General features: G+C 41.6%; 1 protein-coding gene across 1 annotated transcript in view; it reads right to left on the bottom strand.

Moving 5' to 3' along the window:
- The window catches only part of NXPH2 (neurexophilin 2), a 41,027-nt gene extending 17,636 nt beyond the window's left edge, over positions 1-23,391 (bottom strand). Inside the window, exon 1 of the mRNA XM_072875068.1 lies at positions 22,732-23,391. Within this exon, the coding sequence (XP_072731169.1) occupies positions 22,732-22,785 (54 nt within the window). The 5' untranslated portion in view covers positions 22,786-23,391. The remainder of the gene's footprint in view (positions 1-22,731) is intronic.
- Between the last annotated feature and the right edge of the window lie 946 nt (positions 23,392-24,337).

Raw genomic sequence — 24,337 nt, 5'->3', positions numbered from 1 at the left:
TGTGTGTTTTCATACAGAGTGGAGATCAAAGAAGGAAACAAATCTAAATGTAACCGCTGCCTAGACCAAAGTTGGTAATAAGCATATGACAGACAAAAAAGCAACTCTGTTGTAAATGTTTTAAACTGCCTCCTGTGGATACAAAAGGTGGTTCTACAGGGACAGCAAGTAATCCCTTGTATTAAAATTGAATGTGCTGCCCTACGCGATCAATTACAAAGATTTTCTGAAGTCTATAAATATGTATGTGCATGACTGAATCAGTAATAAAAATGTGATTTTATAAATCTCTGAGTCTCCACGATCAGATCAATAAACTGTGTTACATCAAATAATATTACAACTTCTGATATCTATGAAAGTGCCAGTTGCTTGTGATGAACCATTTCAGGAAGGGCTTGTTTGTCTCTCCTACCTGCCTGCACTACTGCAGGGATAAGGATGAAGGGAGCACAGCTCCGTGCCAGTTCCCTGTGTGCCTGCATCACCCACCAGCACAAACTTAATCTGGACCAGGCATGACCACCAAATTAGCCAGAGTGTATGCATGGTAGTGTGCTACGGATTTTAGTTCAGAAATTTGTAAATAAATCTGGTTTCCCTGTTCATCTTGGCTAGGGCTGAAGCAAGGAACCTTCCAGCTTCTGTTCGAGGCATAGCAGCTTCTTGCCGTCCATGAGCCATGCACGGAGGAGAGCAGGACGGCTGGACTTGCAGTAAGAAACAAGGATTATTATCACCTACATTCAGAGAACAAGAAGCTTGAATACATTGTTTCACTGAACAGAGAGTTGGTATTTCCAAATCATGCTCCAGAAAATAAAATCTTGGCAGATCTCCTTCCAGTCAGCAGAGGGCAACACCTCATTAGTGTAGATAAGATATATGTGGCTTGTGTTCGACTTTGCTTAGGGCTCAGCTGAATTTCAGCCAAAATTCTGATAGCTGAATACGGATCAAAATGTCTAAACAATTTTGATGTGCACTTCATTGCTGCTCAATACTCAGGAAGAGAAATTTTCTCCGGGGTGCCAGCAGCATGCTTCACTTAGCTGCTTTTTCTCCCCTTGGCTTCATGGTCACTACACAGGACAAACGTAGCACAGATTGGAGGGAGGAGGAGAGGTCGCTACGCTGCTGGTTTGCTCCTCTCTCTGGTTCAGGATGCTGCTTTCCTGGCCTCATAGCCAGACCGTGATGTTCCCACTACTGTTCCTCTCTTTTCAAGGTATGAGAGCCGCTCCCACTCAGGTCGGGATTCAGGAACAGGGGGTCGGCCATGTGCCAACAGATTCCCTGCTGGTTGTATTCCTCCCTGCTGCCATCCCGCCTGGTGCTGTACGTTGGGAGCAGGTCACTAATACCGGGCTTTGCATTAAAGACAGCCAGTCTCCTCTTCTGTGTCCTTGCTTGTCATGGAAACCCTCTCATTCCCCAATACCGGTGAACGGGCGTTCAGGCATGCACACACAAAACCGAAAGCATTTAATTTGGAAGAATGTAAGTACTAAAAGGTCAGATAAAGTCTGATGTTCTACATTTAGAGATGTACTTGATTTCCTGTACATTAAGTTCAAAGCTAAATGTACTACACCTGGGTCATTTTTTGTAATAAAAATCTTGCATTTTGCATGAATGTATGAGGAAAACATTCCCTACCAGAAGTCAGACCCATGCAGCCATCCACGAGTTTCAGTAAGAAGTAACTGGAAAGCACGTTGGCTGCAGATCTAACTTCTGTCTGACAGCTACAGGCTAGACTCATGCAAATAACTGATATGTGTGATCGTGACAAAAGTGAATTATAACACCAGCTAGTCCTGAGAGAATATACTCTGTTGCAGGTCAAGAATGGCTAACCACTGCCTTTGGTTTTAATTATTTATATTACGTGATAAATGAATGAACAAGATACATGTGGGTTTTTTATTGCTCTACCCATGGCTTCAACTGAGCATCTCTTATTTTTTGCTGTGGCTAATATTATAATTAAATCTTGGTATACAATCTGGGAATTTATAAAAAAGCCTTCTCAGCTGTGCTGCACAAAATATTTCTTACAGAACCATTCCTTTCCTAATTTCCTTCATGCCTATATTATTTACAGAGCAAACAAACAGAGGGAATCAAATCACACAACCTACAAAAAGAGTGAAAAACAGGGCCTTACTTGCTCCCAGTAGTAAAGAAATGTAGCGTTAAGACTTGAAACTCATTTCCAATTTTCTGTGTTCGTAACATGGTCTCTAAACAGTGCATTATCTCACATACCAGATGTGCAGCAGTATCTAGGTACAACAGGGTGCGATAAATATGGAATTTCAGCCCTATTTCTTCTTTTATGTTCTAAGTCAAATCCTTACTCTGATTTTAATTTAGGATTTTGTCTTGTTTTCTGTGTGCTTTTGGGGGGTGGGAGGGAAGTGAGGAGTTTGGCATTCAGTTATAGAAATAGAAAAAGAAATCATCTGGGGCTCAGAGTATCTTAAGTTAACAACACAAGAGAAATCAACATCCAAACCTCTAATTTTATTTAAATTGGTGTAAAACTAGAGTATAGAAACAACTTATGCTGATGTGATTAACTCCACTTAAGTGGAATTTGCCCCCAAGACAACAGTCTCTTGGCTGACACAAGCAGCTGCATTTGGAACTGAAATAAAATGAAGAGATCTTGAAAGTTATTTGAACCACTGTCAAATGCTCTTCTGAAAATACTATTTGGATATTAAGTAATTTGAACACATTTCAATAAATAACCCTGATATTTTTATGTTACTAAGAGGTTCACTAATAATAATAATAATAACAACAACAACAACAACAACATCATTACTGTTCTGTCTCAGCTGAGAGGTGGTAACCTCATAAGGCAATCAAATGGTGTTGCAAAAGCACGTTTGTCATGTGTAAGTAGTCACCCTGGAAATAGAGGAAATAAAACTTTACACCAGGATGAATATAAAACTTGGATACAGCCTGTTAATTTTCTGGTATGTTAATGGTATTTGGGAGTTGGAAGGGGAGAGTTTCAGCTCAAGGGAAGAGAGACCACAGTGGGGGAAAACTGGCTTTATTCTTCAAGGCACATTTTTGTCTTGCTGTTTCTCCAGGAAGGTTCCTTCATCTGCAAGGAGTCATCGAGTGCTCTTTGGATTCAAAGGAAACTTCTTGCTGGTTTCTGTGGGCTTCGACTGGGGCCCAATGCCTCAACATCAGTGTGGTGCTCATGGTCCTGTAGGTGTGAAGGTGGTTTCTGTGGAAGTTGAAAAGGTTTGGTTCCTTGCAGGACCAAATGGCTGCACACCTTTAAAAAAGCCGAGCATGATGAGCAGTGCTTCCAGTCATCCACAAATGAATGAGCTAATTAAATTATTCTTTTTGCTCTGGTATACTGCATAGTCCAATTAAGTTGCTAAGCCAATCATCTTGAAATAAATCAACCATATTGTTACATAATTCTTTTTAATAAACAGAGATATCATTATATGAACTAGGTTCTAAGGGTGCCAGATGCTCCTAAACAGGGAGTCTAATTTATCTCATTGATTTTAAGAAGCAACCCATTCATGTGTGATAGCTTTTATCATCCAAAACGCTAATTCTTGTCTGAGATTAAAGTAGATTTCTGTCCTTCTCATACATAAATGAGAGCACAGAAGAGCTAAATATGGACCTTCCTTAGCTCCCCATCACACAATCACATAAAACTGTCATCCCAAAACACTGAATAAACATCCTTTTTGACATGATTAATAGGATTGCAATAGAAAAGAGAGGCTAAAAACTCCTCTCAGAATTATTTCACCCAATATGAATAAAAACGACCTTTGAAAACAAAGGTTTTGCTGAAGAAAGAGCATATGCTGGAATGTTAGCGCTCTGTAATGGGAAAAGGGGGATGGCCTGGGTTCATTGCCAGCCCACGGTACTGCCCAGTACTTGTGCCCAGCCATAGAGGAGACCAGAGCACGCTGCCAGCCGGCGGGGACTGCAGCAGGCTTAGCATCTCAGACAGACTGGGAAACCTTCTCCCCTCTGTAAAAAAAAAAAAAGATTACGTGCTTTAGTTTTGATTAACGTTTCAAGGATACTATTAAAGGAGATGGGAAGTAGAGATGTTCCCTTCAAATACTGTCAATGACGTCGGCTCCTTCAGAGGAGAGCATAATGCGCAAATCTAACCCAGTAATCAAGCAAGATTGTTTTTATCTTTCTGCCCTTGGTTTATGCTTTTTTTCTCCCATAGAGAAGATTATACAAAACAAAAAATGTTTTGGTTGTTTTTTGTTAGCTTCATTGGAGGGTTGGGTGAGTCATACAGAAGTCAAGGTATGCAAAGTAGCTTTAGTCGACAGTCCTCTTCTAACCCGCCAGCAAGAAATTGCTGCTGAACATTAATAATCCACACCCCTCAAAGATGCAGGCCATCAGAACATCATTGAGAAGAAAGAAATGGTGATTACCGAATATTTTTGGTGCACCTGTGCCTACCACGCCAATTTGTTCCTGTTTATTTTGGACCTCAACAAAACATCTTTTGCTTTGTATTTTTACTTGGACAGTGATGATTGAAAGCTATTTCTCTGGATAAAAGTTGAAGGAAAAACCCCCGTGGTTTTCATTTGGACATTAGAGGGTTGATGTGTTTTGCTGTCACGTTCTATTTTTAAATACATGACACTGCACAGGTGTTCAGACTCCAAATCCTTAGCTAAATCTGTCATCTCTCCACAGCTTGTCACTACATCAGCTAACAAACTGAGGGGAGAATAAAGTTCCTGTATGGTAGAAAACTGCAAGCGCTTGACAATGGTTAATGATAATTTCTTTCCATAGCTGAAAAATATCACTACACTTGATAAATTTTCAGGTGTTATAATTGCTTTGAGGTTCATTTGCCTATCTAGATTTTCTCCATTTAATAATTTCTCTACAAGCCCTTAATATGTAGGACACAAACTAACAGATGATTAAAAATGCAAATTGTTTTTGCAGGAGCAAAAGTTGTGAGTCTGGCTTGAAGCATAGGCTGGCAGTTTTACCTCTGTGCTTGCTATCCATAAAACACTGGCTGAATCCAGAAAGATGAGATTTACAAAGAATTACAAATCATCTTCCCGTGTCTGCCTTAAGCATATATTATTTCTATATCTGTGGGTATTGCTAAAATATAACACAGCAAAGAATATAATAATCAGTATTTTAAGCAAGCTGGTCTTGAGTTTTTACTCCAAAAATGGGACTAACCCACAATAATGCTGTTTTCAAAATTTTTGCTGAATCTTACACACTGCTGATGTAGATTTAAGGGAAAAGTATACCATGTTCAAACTATGTAGGGATAGAGAAAGATGGGAGAACGAAGCAGTTCTTAGAGGACTGGTGCTCCAGAGTCACCAAGAGAGTGCACATTGCTGCTCCCCCTGGAGCATCCTCGTCTACAAGGAACATTTCCAATGCTTCAGCACATTTCCTTCTGCCTCTACAAGACCATTCTCTGCTGCAATATTGGAAGACCAAACTCAAGACCTACCATTGCAAGTAAAGCTTAGGTGTCCTAAAGAGACTTGAAGTGAACCATCATGCCCTTCTTGCTAATTTAGAGAAAAAATTGTGAATAACAACTATTCCTTTGCAGATGATTATTTAAATTTTGGCTTAATGATAATTTAGCATCCATCACGAAACAAAAACAGTGCTGCCTATCTCAGTGATATAGTATTGAACTCCAAGGGATGCACTTGACTCTTGCACAACTAAGTGCAACTAATTCAAGTCCTCTCAAGTTTTGATTCTATTCCCTACATAATCCTTACTATCGGTTGCAGAAGAGAATTGAGTCAGGGATCCACTGAGCAATCTGAACCCATACATAGTCCACAGGGATGGATGGGTATCATTCAAGTCTGCTGAAAGAGCTGGCTGATGTTAGTAGGAGGCTGTTCACTATCAAGTTTGAAAGGTCTTTGAGATTGGGGGAGGTCCCTGATGACCAGGAAAAACCCAAATGTAGTGACCATTTTCAGAAAAGGCTAAAAACAATCCAGGAGATTACCAGCTGCTCAGACTTACTTCAGCCCCCTGGGGAAATCATGAAGCAAATCCTTTCTAAAGTCATATCTGGGCTCATGAAGGGGAAGATGATGATGGGGAATAGCCAGCATAGATTTACCATGGATTTACTAAATTTACCATGCTTGACTAAACTGATTGCCAAATATTTATCAAAAGATTAGATCTGTGGATGAGGAGAGAGCAGAGGAATGTCATCTACTTTATCAAGGTTTTTGACACAGTCTCCCAAGCATCTCTGTCTCCAAGTTGGGATGTTACTGCCTTGGCGAGCGGACTACTGTTTGGGTGAAAAAGTGGCTGGACTCAGGCTCAGAAAGCAGTGGTTAATGAGTCGTACTCTTAACTCGAGGTCAGTAACAAATGGAGTTCCATTCTTCTGTAAGACTATTGACTGAATTCACAGAGGGATTTTGTAGGCTTAAATTTTCATCATCACCATCATTACTGAGAAGTTTTGACATAGTTTACTGAAAAACACAGTATAAACAAAATAAAACCCCCCAAAACTAATCTTCCCAAAGAAGATGATTTAAACAATCTTGTTTGCTTCAAATTTCATTATAAAGTTATTTTCAAAATATATCGTTGCAAGTTGTTGCTGTTGGGTTTGAAGAATCCAAAGGAGGGGTGTTATTAAACCTGCAGAATTTCCATATTAATGAAAAATGTAACTTTCCATTCAACAGACACTGATGGGTCCTGAGTACTTAAGTTAGCTTCTTCCTCTCAGTATTAGTAGGGTGCTTTTACTCCTCAAGTGCAGTATCACTGGGAGGGTGGACTTCCTTCACCAGGTTAAGCAAGCATGGCTACCAGAAAAGGCACTGACGCCGCCTTCCTCCCACTCTTCCAGTACAGTCTTTCCTTCCTCAGAGAAATCCTTGTGCCAAAACACTGGATATGATCCATTTCAAGAAAAAAAAAATTCCTAGCAGCTTTATTTTTTAAACATGATGACTCGAAGTTGATTATCTCAATTATAGGCTTTGAATGGCAGCATATAAATGAATTTAGCAATTCTTTTTTCCTTGTTTCAAATGTACATGTTCCTTGAAACAAGAGTCATATTTGTATTGTGTGGTAGACTTAAAGAACAGCTTTCATCTGCTAACTTCCCAGGACATTGTCTTACATATGTATACTGAATGTGTCATAGGATGAGATGTTCTTCCTTGCTTGGTAATATAGCTAGACACGGACTGCTTCATATTTGAGTTGTCTGGAAGACAGTGCACTTCTTGAATAGATGGCTAGGGTGAGTGCTCAAAAGCATTTTGAAGAAAACAGAAATTTTTTTTGCCTGATGGACTTAAAAATACCCCAGTGCAGACATATGATTAGCACCATGTGAAAGAAGAATTTATCTTAAAAGTTATCTTTTGATAATTGTATTTATATTTCACAAAGATAAAGAAAGATTCATTGTGATCTACTGACTTAATCTTTCATCCTATGCATGGTTGTAGTCTTGCAGACCCCATCGCTTCCAGGATTGTGACACACCATAGAAAGAGCTCAACCAGTTGGTCCCAGAATTGAGACCACAATCAGAAAATGAGCAACCAGATTGGAAAAACAGACACATTTATATACTTTTATGAGTTACGTCAATCAGTTGTACTTATTTATACTGTCTTACAGAACATTAGTAAATGCATAGAACATTAATATACTTTTACAGTAGTGTAATTTATAAAAGGAAAAAAAATTAGGAAAAGCTCTGATGCATCTACTATTAAATCTTTGCTGAGGGGGATGAAACTGTTAAACTACTCACCTTGCAAACACTACTTAAAATTGACGAAGTACAGCCTAGGAAGGTTATTCTGTATCTTATCCTCCAGGGTCAATAATTCTATACTTGGAGCCTTCTCTGAACCTATTTGTATTTCCATACAGTCTATATTTCAGATAGGCAAGCACCTTGATGTTCCTAACCAAATTGATGAATTTCTCCAAAACATTTAGTGTTCTTATTTCTGACTACTGCAAGACAAACTAGCACCTTGTCTAGCTCTTAATGGAAAGTTTATCTAATAAAGATGATGACTTGTATGAGAAACAGGTGGTGGTTCCAGGTAAGAAGACTATTTTACAGACTACTCCAAACGTATTTCTTTCAGGAACAGGAAATTTGAAGCAATATAAGGTTTATAGCAACAGAACATCTGATGCTTTTTTACAGCATCTTTCAACAGAAGTTTTTCTTACCCATTGACAGTTACAAAGGTTGTCACTGCTTGCAAAGACACACGTCCCTCAGGAATTCATGGGATATTTCTTTAATCAGAAATTAGAGACTGAGCAAAATATTCAGGTATACAATCTGTTTATGTGTAATTCCTGCTGTTATTTTTCTTTTCAGCCACTGCTGTATTTACTCAGAGCACTGATGTGTGCTCAGCCCTGTACACAAAGCAGAAGGTACCCCTGAAGAGTTTGCAGTAGAAGTAATACGTCAGGGACATTGGTAATGTTTCTGGCTAGATACAAGAATGTTCTCCCTGAGCTCTGAGCTGATCAAAACCGCATAACTGTACTCATCCTACCTTTTGGTGTTGTGCTTGTTAACTTGCACATAGTGCTAATATAGTCACGTAGTTCACATCTTCAGAATATACACATAGCACGCATAGCATCCCATCCTTATGGGCTGACTGCTGATGTCCAGAAAAAAAACCAAACTGCCTAGATAATGTGTCCAGAGATGGATAAAAAAATTTGGTAGTGAATGCACCGCAGTTTGGAGTAGAAAAAATATTCCAAGAGAATTATTCAGAATACAATGCCTTCCTCCTGAACCTAGCCCATTTTCTTCACCTGCAAAATTGCTAAATTCTCCAAGAGTCCTGTATGCTTAGATGGTATCTTTTAACCCTAACAAGTTGGGTCAGCACTGCCGGATATCTTTCCATTAAGGTGTTCTCTGAAAACCAACAGGAAAGAGGGAAGAAAAAAGACGGAAGTCACTCCAAACACGCATGATCAGTAGAAAAGATCAATAAAGAGGCAAAATTTGCTGTGACTCACAATGCTAACATTGTAGTTCTCTGAGGAAAAGGTCCCCAGGAACAAAGGTCCCCCAGGGCAAATAATGCAGCCTAAAGCAAAGTTTCTCAAGAGTGATAGAAAAGAAGATAGCTAAGCATAAGAGGAAGGAATTAGGAAAACTTTGTGTATAGTATTGGGAAAAAACCTACTAAACAATATGATACCATCAGCTGTGAAACCTCCTAGGGATTATCATGAGACCTTCTAAAAAAAACCTAAGGAAGAATGCTAGGAAGCATTCAGTATGTGCAATTCTAGATCACAGGAAACTATTGGGTAGCTTGTCCTGGTATCCATCTGCTAAAGTAAACAACAAAAGAGCAGGGAGAGCTTGAGAGACAGCAAGTACAGTTTTTCCACAGGTTCATAATGGATGCCTAGGTCCTAAATCTATAACCTGTAAAACCACACTGTAAGTTGCATGACCCAAGTAGTCCTTATGTTTTAAGAATGCAAATTCCCTTTAGTTTGTTTTGGAGCATGCTTTGCTGAGCACCTGAGCTCCTAATCCACATATGGGTTCTCTTGGGATACCAGTCTAGGCATTCCTTCATTGATTTCTGTTAAAGGATCCAATCCAGGATGTGGTTTTCACGTACCTTTGGCTAAGGTCAAAGAAAGAGGAAAAACTGCTTGCAATGATGCCTCCACCACTTTTATTTTATTTTTTAGGTTTTTTTAATCCAATGTCTCCTTGCAGGAGCAAGTACATCTTCTGGTAGGTGTGAGAGGACAGTCACTTTCCTGCTCTCACTGAATTTGAACATACATATCCCACCTCCAAAACAGATGAACAAATTTGTACTTATTCTCTCTCGTCCTCCAAAAGGTAGATCCAAGCAGCTCTCAGTCCCTTTGAGGACAGGGACTGAGCACCCTCCTGAAGAACTGTCTACCTTGATAAATATGATACTGTCTTGAGAGATGCAGGCTCACTTTCCCTTCTGCTACCCTAATTAGGGGATAAGCGCTGACTTATTTGCACAGAGAGGATGGTGATATTATCACCTATTTATTAATTAGTCATTAAAAGCTGTTTTACCTTAGGCTAACCAGCTTCCCTTAAAAAGCCTGCTAGTCTAAGTGAAAGAAGGCATCCTTGCAACCCAGAGGAAGGCTCTGAAGTTTCTAAAAGGGATACTTTTTAAGCTACTGCTCCTTTCTTCTCGGGACCTTGCTAGGTATCTCCCTTCCCGCTGTGTGGGGAGCTTGCTGAATCCCATTCTGAGGCACTATATGCAAACTGCAGGTGTTTAATTCAAAGCTGTAACAGAGAACTTCTGTACTATCTTTTAATTACTTTGAATTTTCCAGAAATGTAGTAAAATTCCTGACCACATTTAGTTACGATGTTATTCTCAAACTGAAGAAATGAGAAAAGAAAAAACAAACCTTTTTTTGTGTAGGTTTTCTTGCCCCACTAAAATTGATTACTCCTTCTTTTCCAGTTGAGTATTTTGAAGAGGAGCCTGAACCAAATGAGTTATACAGTAGCCCACGTTTTCATTACAGCCAAGGAAAGATTAAAATGTCTTTTGTAGCCTCTACACGTCTATACAATAACAACCAAAACCCTGAAATGTGGCCACCCCAGGAAGTCCTGGTGAACTTCTGATTGGGATGCAGGTGTGTTTTGGCTTTCAGACTCATTTCTATTTCAAATATTATTTTAGCCCATTTCCTAAGAAAATCAAGCTTCCTCTGATGCTGTTGCCTGTTGGCTGTATGTCAGTCCCACTCAAACAACTGTTCAACCATTCTGTGCACTTCAATTGGATCTGACAGAGCTGGTGATCTCAGGAATAATTAGATTTCTATTAAATAATTGTAGTGGGTAAGACAGAAATCGGGACATAGGGCACATATTCATAGTAGGGCAGGCTTTATTAATACCTGCTCACAGACCAGTTTATCTCAATATTCCCTGAATGCGCAGAAGGATTTTAATATCATTGGTATGGGACAAGTCAGTTAAGTGACTACTGGTTTGTGTTATCAGGACTACAGTTTTAATATCTAAATAGAACATAAAGTTGAATCTCCTTCACAGTTACCAGCTTTATTGACATCAATTAAAAATAAATCTAGTAGTTAATCTGAACTGAACAAGACAATCCAAATAATCAAAACCCAAGAAAGATACAATACCTATTATATTTGTATTTTTCACCATATTAATCTTGTTATTCCACCAAAAATATAACTGTGCTGTTCATTGAAAGAATATTGCAAACTCACCAGAAGGCAAATTTCTGCAGAATGGTACTCTTAGTCATCATAAATACAAAGTTAGCTATTTTAAATTCATTCCTTCCCCATTGTTCAACATTAAGTATTAAAAACAGCAACACTGAACCTTCAGTCTAAGCAAGCAGACTAACAGATCTCATCCAATATCCACAAAAAGGTTTTGTTAAATGAAATGTGGAGTTTAAATTCCCTAGTCACACCAGTGTTAGGCTGTCCATTGCTGATAATACATAGGTCATGCATATCTGAATAAAAGGATTATGGGGTGAATACCATAAAAGGGATCTGAGTATGATGTATGTCATGTTTTTTTCATTCTTACATTTAGAGGCATTTCATTTATTTTAAATCAAATAGGTCCTAACTCAAGAACGAATTTATTCTCCTGTCAGACACTCAGCTACCTCGGTATTATTTTAAGCTAGCTTCAGCTAGGTGCCAGGAACTGGATACTGAGTTTTAGTGAGAAGAAAAATAAGAGGAGGCTCGAAGAGTGAGATGGATGAGAATGGCTCTGCCACTTCTTAAGAACTTTAAGGAAAAACATCAGCCATGATTTAACCAGAACTGCTGTAGAAAAAAATCTGGTATTTTGGGTTGTTGGGGGAAGGAGAGAAAGCGTAAAAAAACAAAAAACCTTCTGTGCCCCCAGAATGCTAATGTGGTGGAAATGCAGTTTGTTGTATCTCTTGGTCTTCATCTAAATTTTACACACCAGAGCTCATGGCCACAGCAAGACCTTGATAGGGAGAGGGTGTCAGAAAGGAAAAATATGCTTTTTAGAGAAATAGTGCAGTGTCTATAGCATCTGCAGCTGTGTAAAACTTGCTTCTTTAAAAAAAACTGACAGCCCCCACATCACGTTGCAGTCTTTTGCTTCAATAGTGGATATCCACTCAGATTTTGCCTTGTAACAACTAAGTTAAAAAATGGACATTTTTAAATGGAAGCACTCTAGAAGTACATTACACAACCTAGGACTCAAAGCCAATAAAGCCTTTGGATTGATCCACTACCAGAGAGTTTGGACAGAAAGCTATCAGCAAGGGGTGAACTAATGACCACTAATGATTCTGGAAAGGTGGCTCTAACTATTTATTTTGTTTCCTATACAAATACAGTAAGTTTTGCTTTAAAAAACAAAGTTGAAGTATTTTTTCTACTGGGCAGTAGAAAGGAAGATAGTCTTTCTACCTGGTCCTAGCTACCATACTTTGGATCAGGTGGGCATCTCCAGGAGGAAAAGGAAAGTGAGGAAACTGCTGCTTCTCCCAGAGGAACTGAGCATTCTCTGCCTGGAAAAAATTTCAGGAGGATGGAGTGGGGAGGGAGGGAGAAAAAGAGGTGGCAAGCAGGCAGCTCACGGCAGAGTACAGCTTGCAAAAGCTCCCTGGAGGGCCAGAGACTTTCTTACGGCAGAGAGCAGACCCAAGTCAGGGGAAAGCAGAGAAGACTGATGGATTTGTCATTCAGCACAGAAGACCGTGCAGCTTGATTCAAAATTAACTCAAAAATGGATGTTTCCAGCACTGGAGGACTAATTCAATAACTGTAAACTACACAGCGACTCAGCAGCAACATGAAGCAGAGTCTGGCATACAACTACAGCTGTATCACAGGATTTGTCCCAACCCAATAAAGAGTTTAATGTCAGTCTTTTCCTTGCCTTGAATGCTGATAGAATTGAAATTAGCCAACGGACAAAATTTAATCTGTTTTAAAAGAAAGTGAGGTGCAATTTAGTTAGTGATTGTCACGTATAAGTGTTTTAATCATCTAATTTAAAGTGGCCCAGGCAAATACACCCGATAACTCTTCAGTGGTGCCACAGTGACAGAGGTAACATTATCTACTACGAATCTTTCCACAAAGCTGATTAGCATTTTGTTAGTTTAATGAGTGGAAAACAACACGGGCTTTAGCCTTCTCCCTGGCACACTCTTTGCTCAAGAAAGTGAAAGACTGGGCTTCGCTCCTCCCTTGCTCCATATTATGTCACTCTGAAAATGTCCCTGTCGCCGGCCAGTTAATATCAGATTCAGCAGTTCTTTTCAGCTGCTACAGTGCTTTAACCTTAAAGCAAAAAAAAAAGTTTGAAGATTGAAGTTTCATCTTTAACTTAAGATATTGCTTTTTGACTTTTTCTTTTATTGTTTCTGAATATCTTAGAGACATTTTCATTTGCTTTTAAACCAAGCAGGCTCCAAACTAAAAGTGTATTTTAAGAATCCATAACAGAATAAAGTACAAGAGGAGAATTTTCTAATTATCCCCAAATTAAACATTAAAATCTGTGACATAAGGAGTTTAGTTTCTCACATGCAATACTAACCTTCCTAACACATGGGAACACATGTCTACATGGCCTACAACCAGCAGTCATACAGTTGTTGCTCCTGTATTTAAATCTGCATTTATATCTGGAGGTTGCTTAGACGTATTTAGGTTTAAATCTTGCCGCTCTGGTCTCTCAGCAAGATTTAGTGGCACTGACTTGTGCTCCCATATTTGACTTCCAGACTGGAGTTGGGTTGAACCTCATGAACCAAGGGAGTACAGTGGAGTTTCCATGGACTCATGTAGACCATGGCCTCATAATGCAACCTCTGCTCCGTAGTATATTACATAAATATATTATAATTATACTTTGTCCTGAAATTATATTAAAATATATTGTAAAGATATTCAGGAGGTTTTTCTATGTTTTATGTTTTCCTCGTCAAAGTGTCACTTAAGGGTAGGGATAAAGCTATTTCTTTATGTCATTCACATATTCTTTTTAGTACAAACCCTGAGTTTACTCAGTTGCCAAAACATGGCTCTGAGATGACTATAACCAACATACAGTTTATTTTACTTTAAATACATAATCTTAATTATACATTTTCTTGTCTTTTGGAGACAAAAAATACCAAACTATTGTGTTTTATTGTATTAAAAGTGTAGATACATTAGAATTTTATCTGAGGAAAGAATGTGGTACAGCACTAAAATCCAACTTGGAAAAATACGTGCAGTGTCGCCTTAATAGTAATGGGTTAAAAATCCTAAGCAATAAGTCACATTATTCAACATATCGCCATTCACCATGGATGCAAACACATCACAGAAGTCAGCTTCTCCTCTGACAAAGTTCATCCTTGCCTCTGTCTTTGTATCAAGATGAGCCAGTGAAGGAGAGGGTCTGTTCTGCTATGTAGAATGTTCTGGTCCACTGGAGGTGAAGCTGGGAAACAGACGCTGGGGCTCTATTTTGTTATGCTGAGCCAGCCTTTGTTCCCTCAGTTTCCCAGAATAATGATGGCACACATGTAACGTATCTTGACTATAAAGTACCATGAAGTCCAACTACAGAGTACGGAAAAGTTACTGGTATGTACCTATTCCTATACTACAATCTCTGAAGGTTTCTTCTCCTAAGAACCACCCAGCTGCTCGGAGTAAGGAGAAAATTCAACTTGGGAGTACTTCGTATGGTTAAGGCTGCCAGTGGTGGAGGAACACACTCACTAGTAACAGCTACAGCTGAAGGCTTGAGAACAAATCACTGGCCATGAGAGCCTCTAAGCTCCATGAGGAACAGCACTTCCAACTTTCCAAACACGTAATGAACAACAGAAGCGGTCAGTAGGTGTTTGCAAGGAGAAGAGAGCCAGGCAGCCTCAGAGGGAAAAAACTTCAAGGCCCCATACTCTACCCTCCTGGGGGGCTAAGCTTTGTGGTTCCCCATCCCCCTTCACAGGATGAAAACAGCAACAGTACCCTGAACTGCTCATGGCAATCACCAGATTCTTGCACTTGTACAATCAAAGAGATGGACTAAGTCAGAAAACTCAAATCTTCCTTCTTTGCTTTCCCCTACTGAGGGGCTGGTTGGAAAAATCCCACTTCCAAATGCTCTCCAGTGGGAAGAATAACAGCAGAAAGGACCCACCATGGCCTCTCACATGCAGAACTTGGTGTTACTGTGGGAATATTCCTTGTTACTGTCAGTCTGTCTGTCCCTGTCCCTGTCCCTGTCCTCCTGCAGTAACTGCTCAGGCTCACTCCACCTGCCCAGGGAGCTGTTTTATTTCCATCTTCTTCCTCTCTCTCATATTCACCTCTTACTCCCTCAGCCAAGTCCCAGTGCTCTTTTTCTTCAGCTCAGCCTCAAGTGCAGCCAGCTCCTTCTCCATCAAAACCATAAAAAGCCTTTATATCTACATAATAACAGAACAAATATAGAAGCACTTCTATGCAGTGTTTTATTTTCCTAGATAATGGGTAATTAAGGTTGTGTTTATACTGGTGATTCATGGTATTAGAAATACCTGGTCATCATCAAAAACCAGTACTATAAAGTCAGGAAATTCTCAACTGATCATAAACATAAACCAAACATGCTGGATCTGGCGAAGCAGAATTAGGGCATTCAGAGTAGCCTCAACTCTGCACTGTAATGACACAATAACCATAATTGGTCCCAATGCACATAAAAACTGATTTTAGAGACATTAGATTCTTAGTTTTATTTTTTATTTCTCCCTATTCTTTCATTTTCACTTCCCTGCTAATAATAGCTTCTATTACTACCAATTGTTTGGAACAAAGAAAACTGATCTCAAGAACTACAGCTCTTAAAGCTCTTTAATTCTACCTTAAATTGCAGTCAAGTCATTCAAATCCTGTATTTACAGTAAGTGCTGCCATTCCAGGGAGAGCAGAGCATCATGCCAGCACTGAAATCTCTGCTGCAAGGACAAAACTACTTAGTCTGAACTGTGGAGCCATTTTTCATAGCCCTTTATTTCCTCTCCACTCTTAATTTGTTTCCTTGAACCTCTTTGTTAACTGCAGCTGAGCTTATAGCTGACACAGAACACCAGCCCACAAGGAGATTCCCTACAGAAAAGGAATTAACATTGTTTTCCAAGTCCTGACCTGCAGACCTCATAGGTTTTGTGTGAGATTCATCCAGAAACTCATCCACCCCCCATCCCATCTCTTGCTCACCTGGCAGAGTGCTGACAACTCCCATATTTCTGCACAGGACCCATAGCTTTTCCAGCATCCCAAGTGCTTGGTATGTGGAGTCTGGGAGCAGGCTCCAGCCCGTGCTCCATGCTGCAAGGAGTCCTGCCATAAGGTGCAGACTCCTGGGCTGCAGCCTTATGTTGAGGCTCCTCCATCGGTTCATTTAATGCAGGGTGTATCCCAAGTGCGTGACTTGACGTGCGGGCATGACCACGTTGCATGACTCTGCACAGATGCTAGCACATTTTCAGTGCTACAAGGGTACAGTAATAGTTTCTGAAGTATAAGCCACAAGGAAACAACTGATAAATGGGATTAATGTAGATAGAGTATCAGAGAAAATCTGCAAGTGTGAAGAGTGCTAAACTGAGGGAAAGGGACTCTAAGAGGGTGAAACGTGACTCTCATGGATTTACTTAACAGTAGTGATGCTCTGCTGGAAGCAGAACCTACCTAGCAGGTCCACCTGTTATTTTCTTTAACTCTGATTGATTGATTCTTTAACTACCTAAACAAACTACATAAACTACAGCTACAAACATGGTGGGAAATTGAGAGAATGAAAATGGAATGGGAACAACGAATGGGCTTGGGGAAATATACACAAGCATATTTAAGATTCGAAGTGAAAGGCCAAAGCTGCTCCAAAATAGAATGTTTGGAAATCAAATTCAGGATGAATTTATAATAGTCATGTGAATGGAAACTTTCACTTTCCTCTTTTCCAGTTCTGCAAGATTTGGTCTAGTAAAAAGGTCAAGGCCAGTATTTTTGCTTTATAATGGGTATAGCAAAGTGGTGAGTTAAAGAGGTGGGCAAAAATCAGGGCTAGAAGACAGATTAACAGAGAAAATGCACTGTCTTGTTAAGTACACATGCTTTTAAATAATCACTTATCACAGCAATTTTGTGATAAAGGCAAAAAATTCTTCCTTTTTCCTCACTGCATTTGGTTTTGATACATTGACAAGTACGTGTGAAAGACTCAAAGTGACAGTCTTCCCTGAGCACCAAAACATCTCGCTCTGTTTCGAAGACCAGTACCTATGGAATTACAGCTTTTGTCTTAAAACCATTCAGCATAGGCTAGTGCTGGTCTTTCCTTATTGCAGCTATTTACTGGAAGTGCCCAAGAATTACCATGTCTTACTCAATACTTGAGCCAAATACAGGTTAACATCACCCACAGATCACAGGCTATGAATCGCTGGCACCCCAGTGGCGGTTACTGCCCAGTGCTCATTTCCCATGCTGTGCCATGCCGAGCAGCTCTTGCTTCTCCTTGTACATTTTTGTCTGTGAAGCGTTGATTAAGGGTAAAATTTTCAACAGTATAGGAGGAATTTGGTGCACCTAGAATGGAGTTGCACCTCTCTGGGTCTTGATGCCTTGAAAGTCCAGACCAGTGAGTGGGTTCTGCTGTTGCACCCTTTCGACTCCCATGCCCGAGTTCCCTTCTTGCAGAAACCAACGCTCAGGAAGCAAAACAGAAAGGTGAGACCGATCAGTGCATCCCAATTTAGCGTTTGGGCTCCACCGATCTTTCTGGTTTGCTTCCCTGTTGGTTACACTGCGCTACCAGTAACGAGAAGTACTTACAGCACATCTCTGACATGCAGCTCTCAAAGTGCTTTACAATGGCAGAAAAATACTTTCCATGTTACAGATGAAAAGATTGAGACTTGGATTTTACATGCCCTGTGCTAGGGAAGCCTGGGGTATCTTGCGGTCTAGTGGATATCAGTCAAACAGACTTGCTGTATGGTTTTTAAATAGGATCTATAACCTTTCTGTGCTTCAGTCAACCTATAAATAAACAGAAAAATATCAGTCACCAATTCCACAGAACTAGGTCAAAAGATGTGACATAAGGGCAAGTTGAGTTTAGGGTTGCATGTTAACCTCCTATGCAAACTAAACCTAGTCCCATCCACCTTAAGACATAACTCCTCATTCAGGATAATAAATTCTCAGACTGCTGAAACCAGCATTTGTTGAGCTGTCTTCAACTTCAAACTGCCTGCATTCCTTGGGTTACTTCTATTACTTTCTCACACAAGAATGAGATGTAGGCTTACAATGCCTACAGCATCGAGAAAAATACCAAAATAAACCAAATGAAATGTTGGGCCCGGTATATTTCATGACAAAGATCTCCCTGAAATTAAGGGGGATGGAGTTTGATCTGTGTGCTTCAAGATGACCAGAGGGAAGCATTTACCTTTCCAAAACAGAGTTGAAAGTTTTGCATGGTGCCTATTTCTGATTATCACTGCAAGGGCATGTTACGCAGACCACGTTTGCAAGGCTTCGGAGACAAAATTAAAGTAGCCAGGAGGAACATACATCTGTGTTTCTATGCCTCATGTGGTATACATATTTTAAATGGAAATGCAGTTTTATCTCAGTTTTCAAGCTATTTCTGCGTATGAAGCAATGTCTTGTGCTATAGCAAGTTATAAATGTTCTTTTCAGGTCAAGTTGTTAAACTCTGTTTTAAAAAAATCTCTGTAAAAATTTTGGCTTAATTGTGTGGCAAATTGTTTTTAATTATAGGTAAAAAATTAAGCCCTTGAAAAGTCCAAGACAAACATAAACTGTCATTGAATTTCACTCATACCAAATGCTACACTTCAATCTTGGTGGAGAAAAAAAAATCATAAAATAACATACTTCGTCTTTTTTCTAATTATTTCTCATCTGTACAAATACTACTGGGAAAAAATTAACTGCTTTTAAGGGTTTTTAAAATAATTGATTCCTAGATTTATAACATGGTGACAACTCTGCCCAATGATAGTATTAGAAGACAGTTTCTTGATAGGAATGCTGATACAACTTTAACTATAGGCACTAGAAAATGCTGCTGTAATCCTTTCTTAACTTCAGACTGCCAAGATGTAGGAATAAACAAATAGTTAAGGTGCCCGATTACCCTGTCCTGTCTGTGAGTGGTTGTCTGTAACTATACCTTGCCAAGACAAAGGGAAAGTAGTGGCTATACTAGCTATCTACAGGTAAAGCAAACTCTACTTCTTGATTGAAAGCCCATGTACAGCTCTATTTTTTTTCCCCTCTTTCTTTCTTAAAGAAAAGGGGTAAATGTTATACATTTTAAAGACCCCATATAAGCTATTTTAAGCAACGTAATGAAACATGACATTTTAAAGGTGCAAATTAATAAAACGTAAAGAAAATACTGAATACTGACAACATTTTTAAAAAAAACCCCATAATTTCTTTAAAATGGCAAATAATATTCCCAGGGAAGTGGCAGAAGTCCCCCTCCTTTAAGGCATTTAAAACTAACTTAACAAAACACTAGCAGGCATACTATAAACCATATAATACTAATACCTCAGTCTTTTCAATTTCCAACATGTAGAACTCCATTATTTATAAAGAGATAACTAACAGGGCATTCAGCAGTTACGTGACAATTGGAAAAGCCTTCTGAAAATTAATAGTAAAGCAAGAGTACCTACTCATGATAATACAATACAATAATTTTTGGTCTTCTTATCAATAACAGCCCAGACATGTACTGCTGTGCATTGCAAATTATTGTTTTGATGTATATTGCCAATGTAAGGTAAATGCGACTTTTAAAATGAACGCATTCATACAGAAGCAAGTTAGCACCTTAACCTGACTCAACAGCAGGCTTCCTTACTGTTTAATATCCCCAAATACGCAAAATAGTTTAAGAAATATATGTGTGCTCATACTGCATGCATACTGGTACACCATCTATTAATCAAAATAATAATCCAAGAATACACTACAAAAATACATCCATACTCTATTAAGGAAGTACTAAACATGAACTTCTGATTGAGCAATATTAGGTACAGCATATAAACAATCCCCTAGCTAGCACTGCTTTCAGAAATCCAGTGAGACTGTCTGCCATGATCTTTAGCATCCCTCAAATTTGTGAAGTTTTACATGGGTCTTATCCTACATTTGTGCATCTGTAAAAAGTAGGTAAGTAGATAACACTTTTGTATTTGAAAGCCTAGCAAGCGTTTGAAGTTAAATCTAATTAAAAAAAGTACTTCTACCTTCACTAAAATGTAGTACCAAAATATTTTGCATTCTAACATCTCTGTTTTTATTAAAAATTAAGATTGCACCATCAGGAAAGATTTGATGGTAGCATTTCTGGGTTACTAGAATGCTGCTGTATTGTAACACTGAAACCCACAATTTTTTCTTTCTTGGCTGAAATGCTGAGCCTTTAGCATTGTATTAATATTAAATACATTGATCTTTGGTTAAAAACAAGTCAAGAATTAGTACCACCAACCCCTGCCTGCTAAAACTGCTAATTAGATTCCAGGAAGCCACCGGTCACTCCAAATACTGGCCAGAGAACAAAGAAAAGTACAGAGACTTGTATTCAATGCATTACCACCAGCATCAAACATTTCCAAACTCAATTTATATTAAGCTGTAACTTTAACCAGATGTTAACCAGAAGTTCCAGTAATAGTATGCCAAAATGTATTTACACCACTTTTTAGTAATAGATTAGCATTAAAAGGTATACCTAAAATGCCTCAAAAATCTCACACATTCTCATTTTGCTTTAATTTATTATTTAAACTAATTTATGTAAGCTATAAAACTAATTGACTCCAAAACTTCGCTGGTTTGTATATAAAGAATGCAGAAAAAATGAATTCTCCTGGGTGAGCGGAGTGCCACATCCACCTGAAAACCTGCACTGACTACGCATGATTTTTGTCTGATTCAAGACAGCGACTTTGCTTCTTTAGTCAGCCTTCACTCAAGGCATGCAAGACCACAGCAAGCAACTTCCCAACATCATCCATAAAACATCGTGTAACAAACCCAATCCCTGTTGATACAAGTTTCAATCAATCCCTTTGATATCTGTCTAAAAAAATAAAAAGGACAGTGCGAGCGAGTGAGAGGTTGTAGGTGTGAGGAAGGAGCGTTTTTATTTAGTTCCTTCCCTTCTGCTCAGCAACTTTGTAATCCATTTACTGCTTTCCTTTCCCATCTCTCACCCCTGCGCGTTGTTTAGCTGGAAAAACAGGCTGCAAGAATGTGAAGAATGTAAACAGCCTTTTCTTGTCCAAAAGGATAGGAGTGTGAAAGAAATGTGTGCCTTATCGCAGGACTGCAGCTCGCTACTTCATTGCTATGATAAAGTGCTGGAGCAAAAAACATTACACGACAAGCACAATCCAAAACCGGATTAGAATTTGACATAAGCTTCCTCGAAAACTAATCAATCAACTCACGCTGTAATATTAGACTCAAGTTCTTAAGGAGAGTGTTTAATCCCTTCAAGGTTTATTACACACTCCCTATTGACTACTGTGACAAACTTTCAGATGCAAGGCAGCTGGGGAAGAGAGGCACAACTTTTGCAGCACGAACCAGAGATAATTATGGGAGTAGAGAACACCCTCCCGAAAAAAAAGAATTTCAACATTATAACAACACTTGTTAAAGCGAAGATTGGCAAACTCTTTTGCAAACACAATTTTTCTCTTTTTAACCTCTCCCGCCATAATAACGTGAACATTAAGACCATTCGTTTTCCACCGTTAATGCCCCCCAAGCAGGATAATTCGCTGCCTCGGGGAGCAGTTTGCTCTTCGCCTACCTGTCTCCAGCCCCGCACCTCGCTTTGCTCCCCCCCGGATAGCTTTAAGTTTTGAAGTCTGCATTTCACCTTGTCGCCACGTCAGTCCCCAAATTCCCCCACTGCGTGCAAAGGAACATGTAGCATGTAATACAGGCATGTGCGACAGTTTATAAGAAAAAGCAACAAAAACCTTCGCGTGCGCTGCAGCAAGCCGAAACTAAGGCGGGAGCTTTCAAAGCGCAGGTGACTCTACCTGCACATCCCGCTCTGTCGTGCACACGAAAAGAGGCGCTTGAGGACAGCAGAAAACTTTTCGGGAACGGACAGTTTCGGGTGTTACTCGGCACCCACCCACCGGCCCGCGGTACCCGGCTCCACGGCGGCTCCCGGCGCATCCCGGGGCCGGCGGACCCCCGGCTCCCGGGGCCGCTCTTTGCTGGAGCACCCGAGAGCCCCGCGATCCCAAACAAGCCCGCCCAGCAGCAAACGCGAGGGAAAGACCCGCTCAAAGATAAAGAAAAAAAAAAAAAAAAGAAATAAAAATAGGTGTCGAGCTGCGGGAGGCTGCCCGCCGGTGTGGTGCGGGCTGCTCGGACTCAGCCCTGCCTTTGCCTCCAGAGGAGACCGCGCCTGCCGCCCTCCCCGGCGGGAAGGGCGCCGGTTCCCCCCGAGCCTTGCGGCAGGGGGCCGGGGGCGCGGGGAAGGAGACTTACGAGCTGGAGGACGCCCTGGACCACGACGAGGGGCAGGGGCTGCAGGTGCACCATCCTGGCTGCCGGTCTAGGAGGCGACTCCCCTCGCGCGGGTCTCGCACATCTCCGCTCCGGGGAGGAGGGGGGGCAGGACTGAGCGCAGGGACACACCGCCCCGCTTGTCCCCCCTCACGGGGCGCTGGCAGGCAGCGGCGAGACCCCGGCACTGCCGCGCCGCTCCGCGCCGCACCGCTCGGCTCCGCGGGCGGCCATGGCGGGCGGGAGGCGGGAAGAAGGCGGGAAGGCGGGAGGCGGCGGTGGCGGCGCTGCCGGGCCGCGCGGCCGCGGCACCCCCCGCGGGGCAGAGGGGGGGGACCCCCTCACAGCCCGCCGCGGACCGCCGGCGCGGCGGCACGCCGGCGGCCGGAGCCCGCCGCCCCGCTGCCTGCCATGGTGCTGCCGGGGCGGAGGAGCCGCCCGGCCGGGCCGAAGTTGAGGAGAGCCGTTGCGGGGGATGGAGCGGGGAGGCGGCGGCGCGTCCCCGCCGAGCGCTGAGGAGACCCCGCTGCCCCGGGCGGGGCGGCCGTCCCCGGCAAGTTTAAAGCCGCGGCAGCCCCTCCTCCGCCCGCGGCCACCCCCCGCCGCCCTGCCCGGAGGGGAATGGCGTTCCTCGGGGCCAGAGCCTGGCTTCGCCGCGGGAGAAGTGACCCCCGCGGGGCCTTCCCTCAGGGAGCCTCCGCCGCCCGGCGCTGCCGTTGGCCTCCCGCTCTGGTGTAAAAGGAGAAACAGGTGAAGGGTTTGACTTCGCGTTCACCCCCCGGTCCCGTTTTTATAGGATACCACTGTCACAGCTCCATTTCTCTCGGGTGGATCTGGCCCCCTGGCACCCACACACGGGTGGGCAGCCGTGGTCCTTGTGGGGAAATTCAGCGTGTTTCTTCTCCTCAGCTGTGAGGAGACCCGGCTGGATGGCCGGGCCCTGCAGCCTGCCCTGGCACATGCCTGCAGGGCTGGGGCCCTCGGCCTGCCCTGGGGACACTGTGTGTTTGTCAGCTGGGGATGGTGTCCCCTCGAGTGGGCGCAGGGACAGGGTCCAGTTCAAGTGGGTTTCGTGTGTGGGTTTGAGCTGTGCAAGGGAGTGGGGAAGAGTGGTGCTGCTGGCGCCATGGGGCCTGGGTAATGGTGCCGGAGTGTGCCTGGAGCCCAGAGGGCTGGAGAATCCGTCTCCAAAGAAGTCACTCTGAGGTTATATCCATTTAATAACATAAATTAATGAATACACTCCAGACCCATTTTTGAGATGGGCATGAGCAGCCTGAAACTTTTGTTCCTGTGCTTTCAACCTGCAGGAGTGACCACCTTGTAACACGGCAACCTTGAAAGGAGAAATAAAGTTTTGAGTGCAGCAGGCTGGGGTCGGACGGAAACCCTGGCCACGTTTGGTGCACGTGCCGCCACGCGGCCTGGGACTGAAGTGGTAGCACTGTTACCTGTAACAGATACGCCTGCGTCAAGTCTGGCAGTGCGGCGTTTGCTGATCGGTAATTTACGTGCGCTGCAACACCCAAGCTCTCTGCCACTGGGCTGAAGTGGAGGTAGTGGTTTCAGTTTCCAAACCTTGCCTGTC

The sequence above is a fragment of the Ciconia boyciana genome, chromosome 10, assembly GCF_034638445.1.
Source record: "Ciconia boyciana chromosome 10, ASM3463844v1, whole genome shotgun sequence".
Lineage (NCBI taxonomy): Eukaryota > Metazoa > Chordata > Aves > Ciconiiformes > Ciconiidae > Ciconia > Ciconia boyciana.
This window is presented reverse-complemented; position numbering and strand designations above follow the sequence as displayed.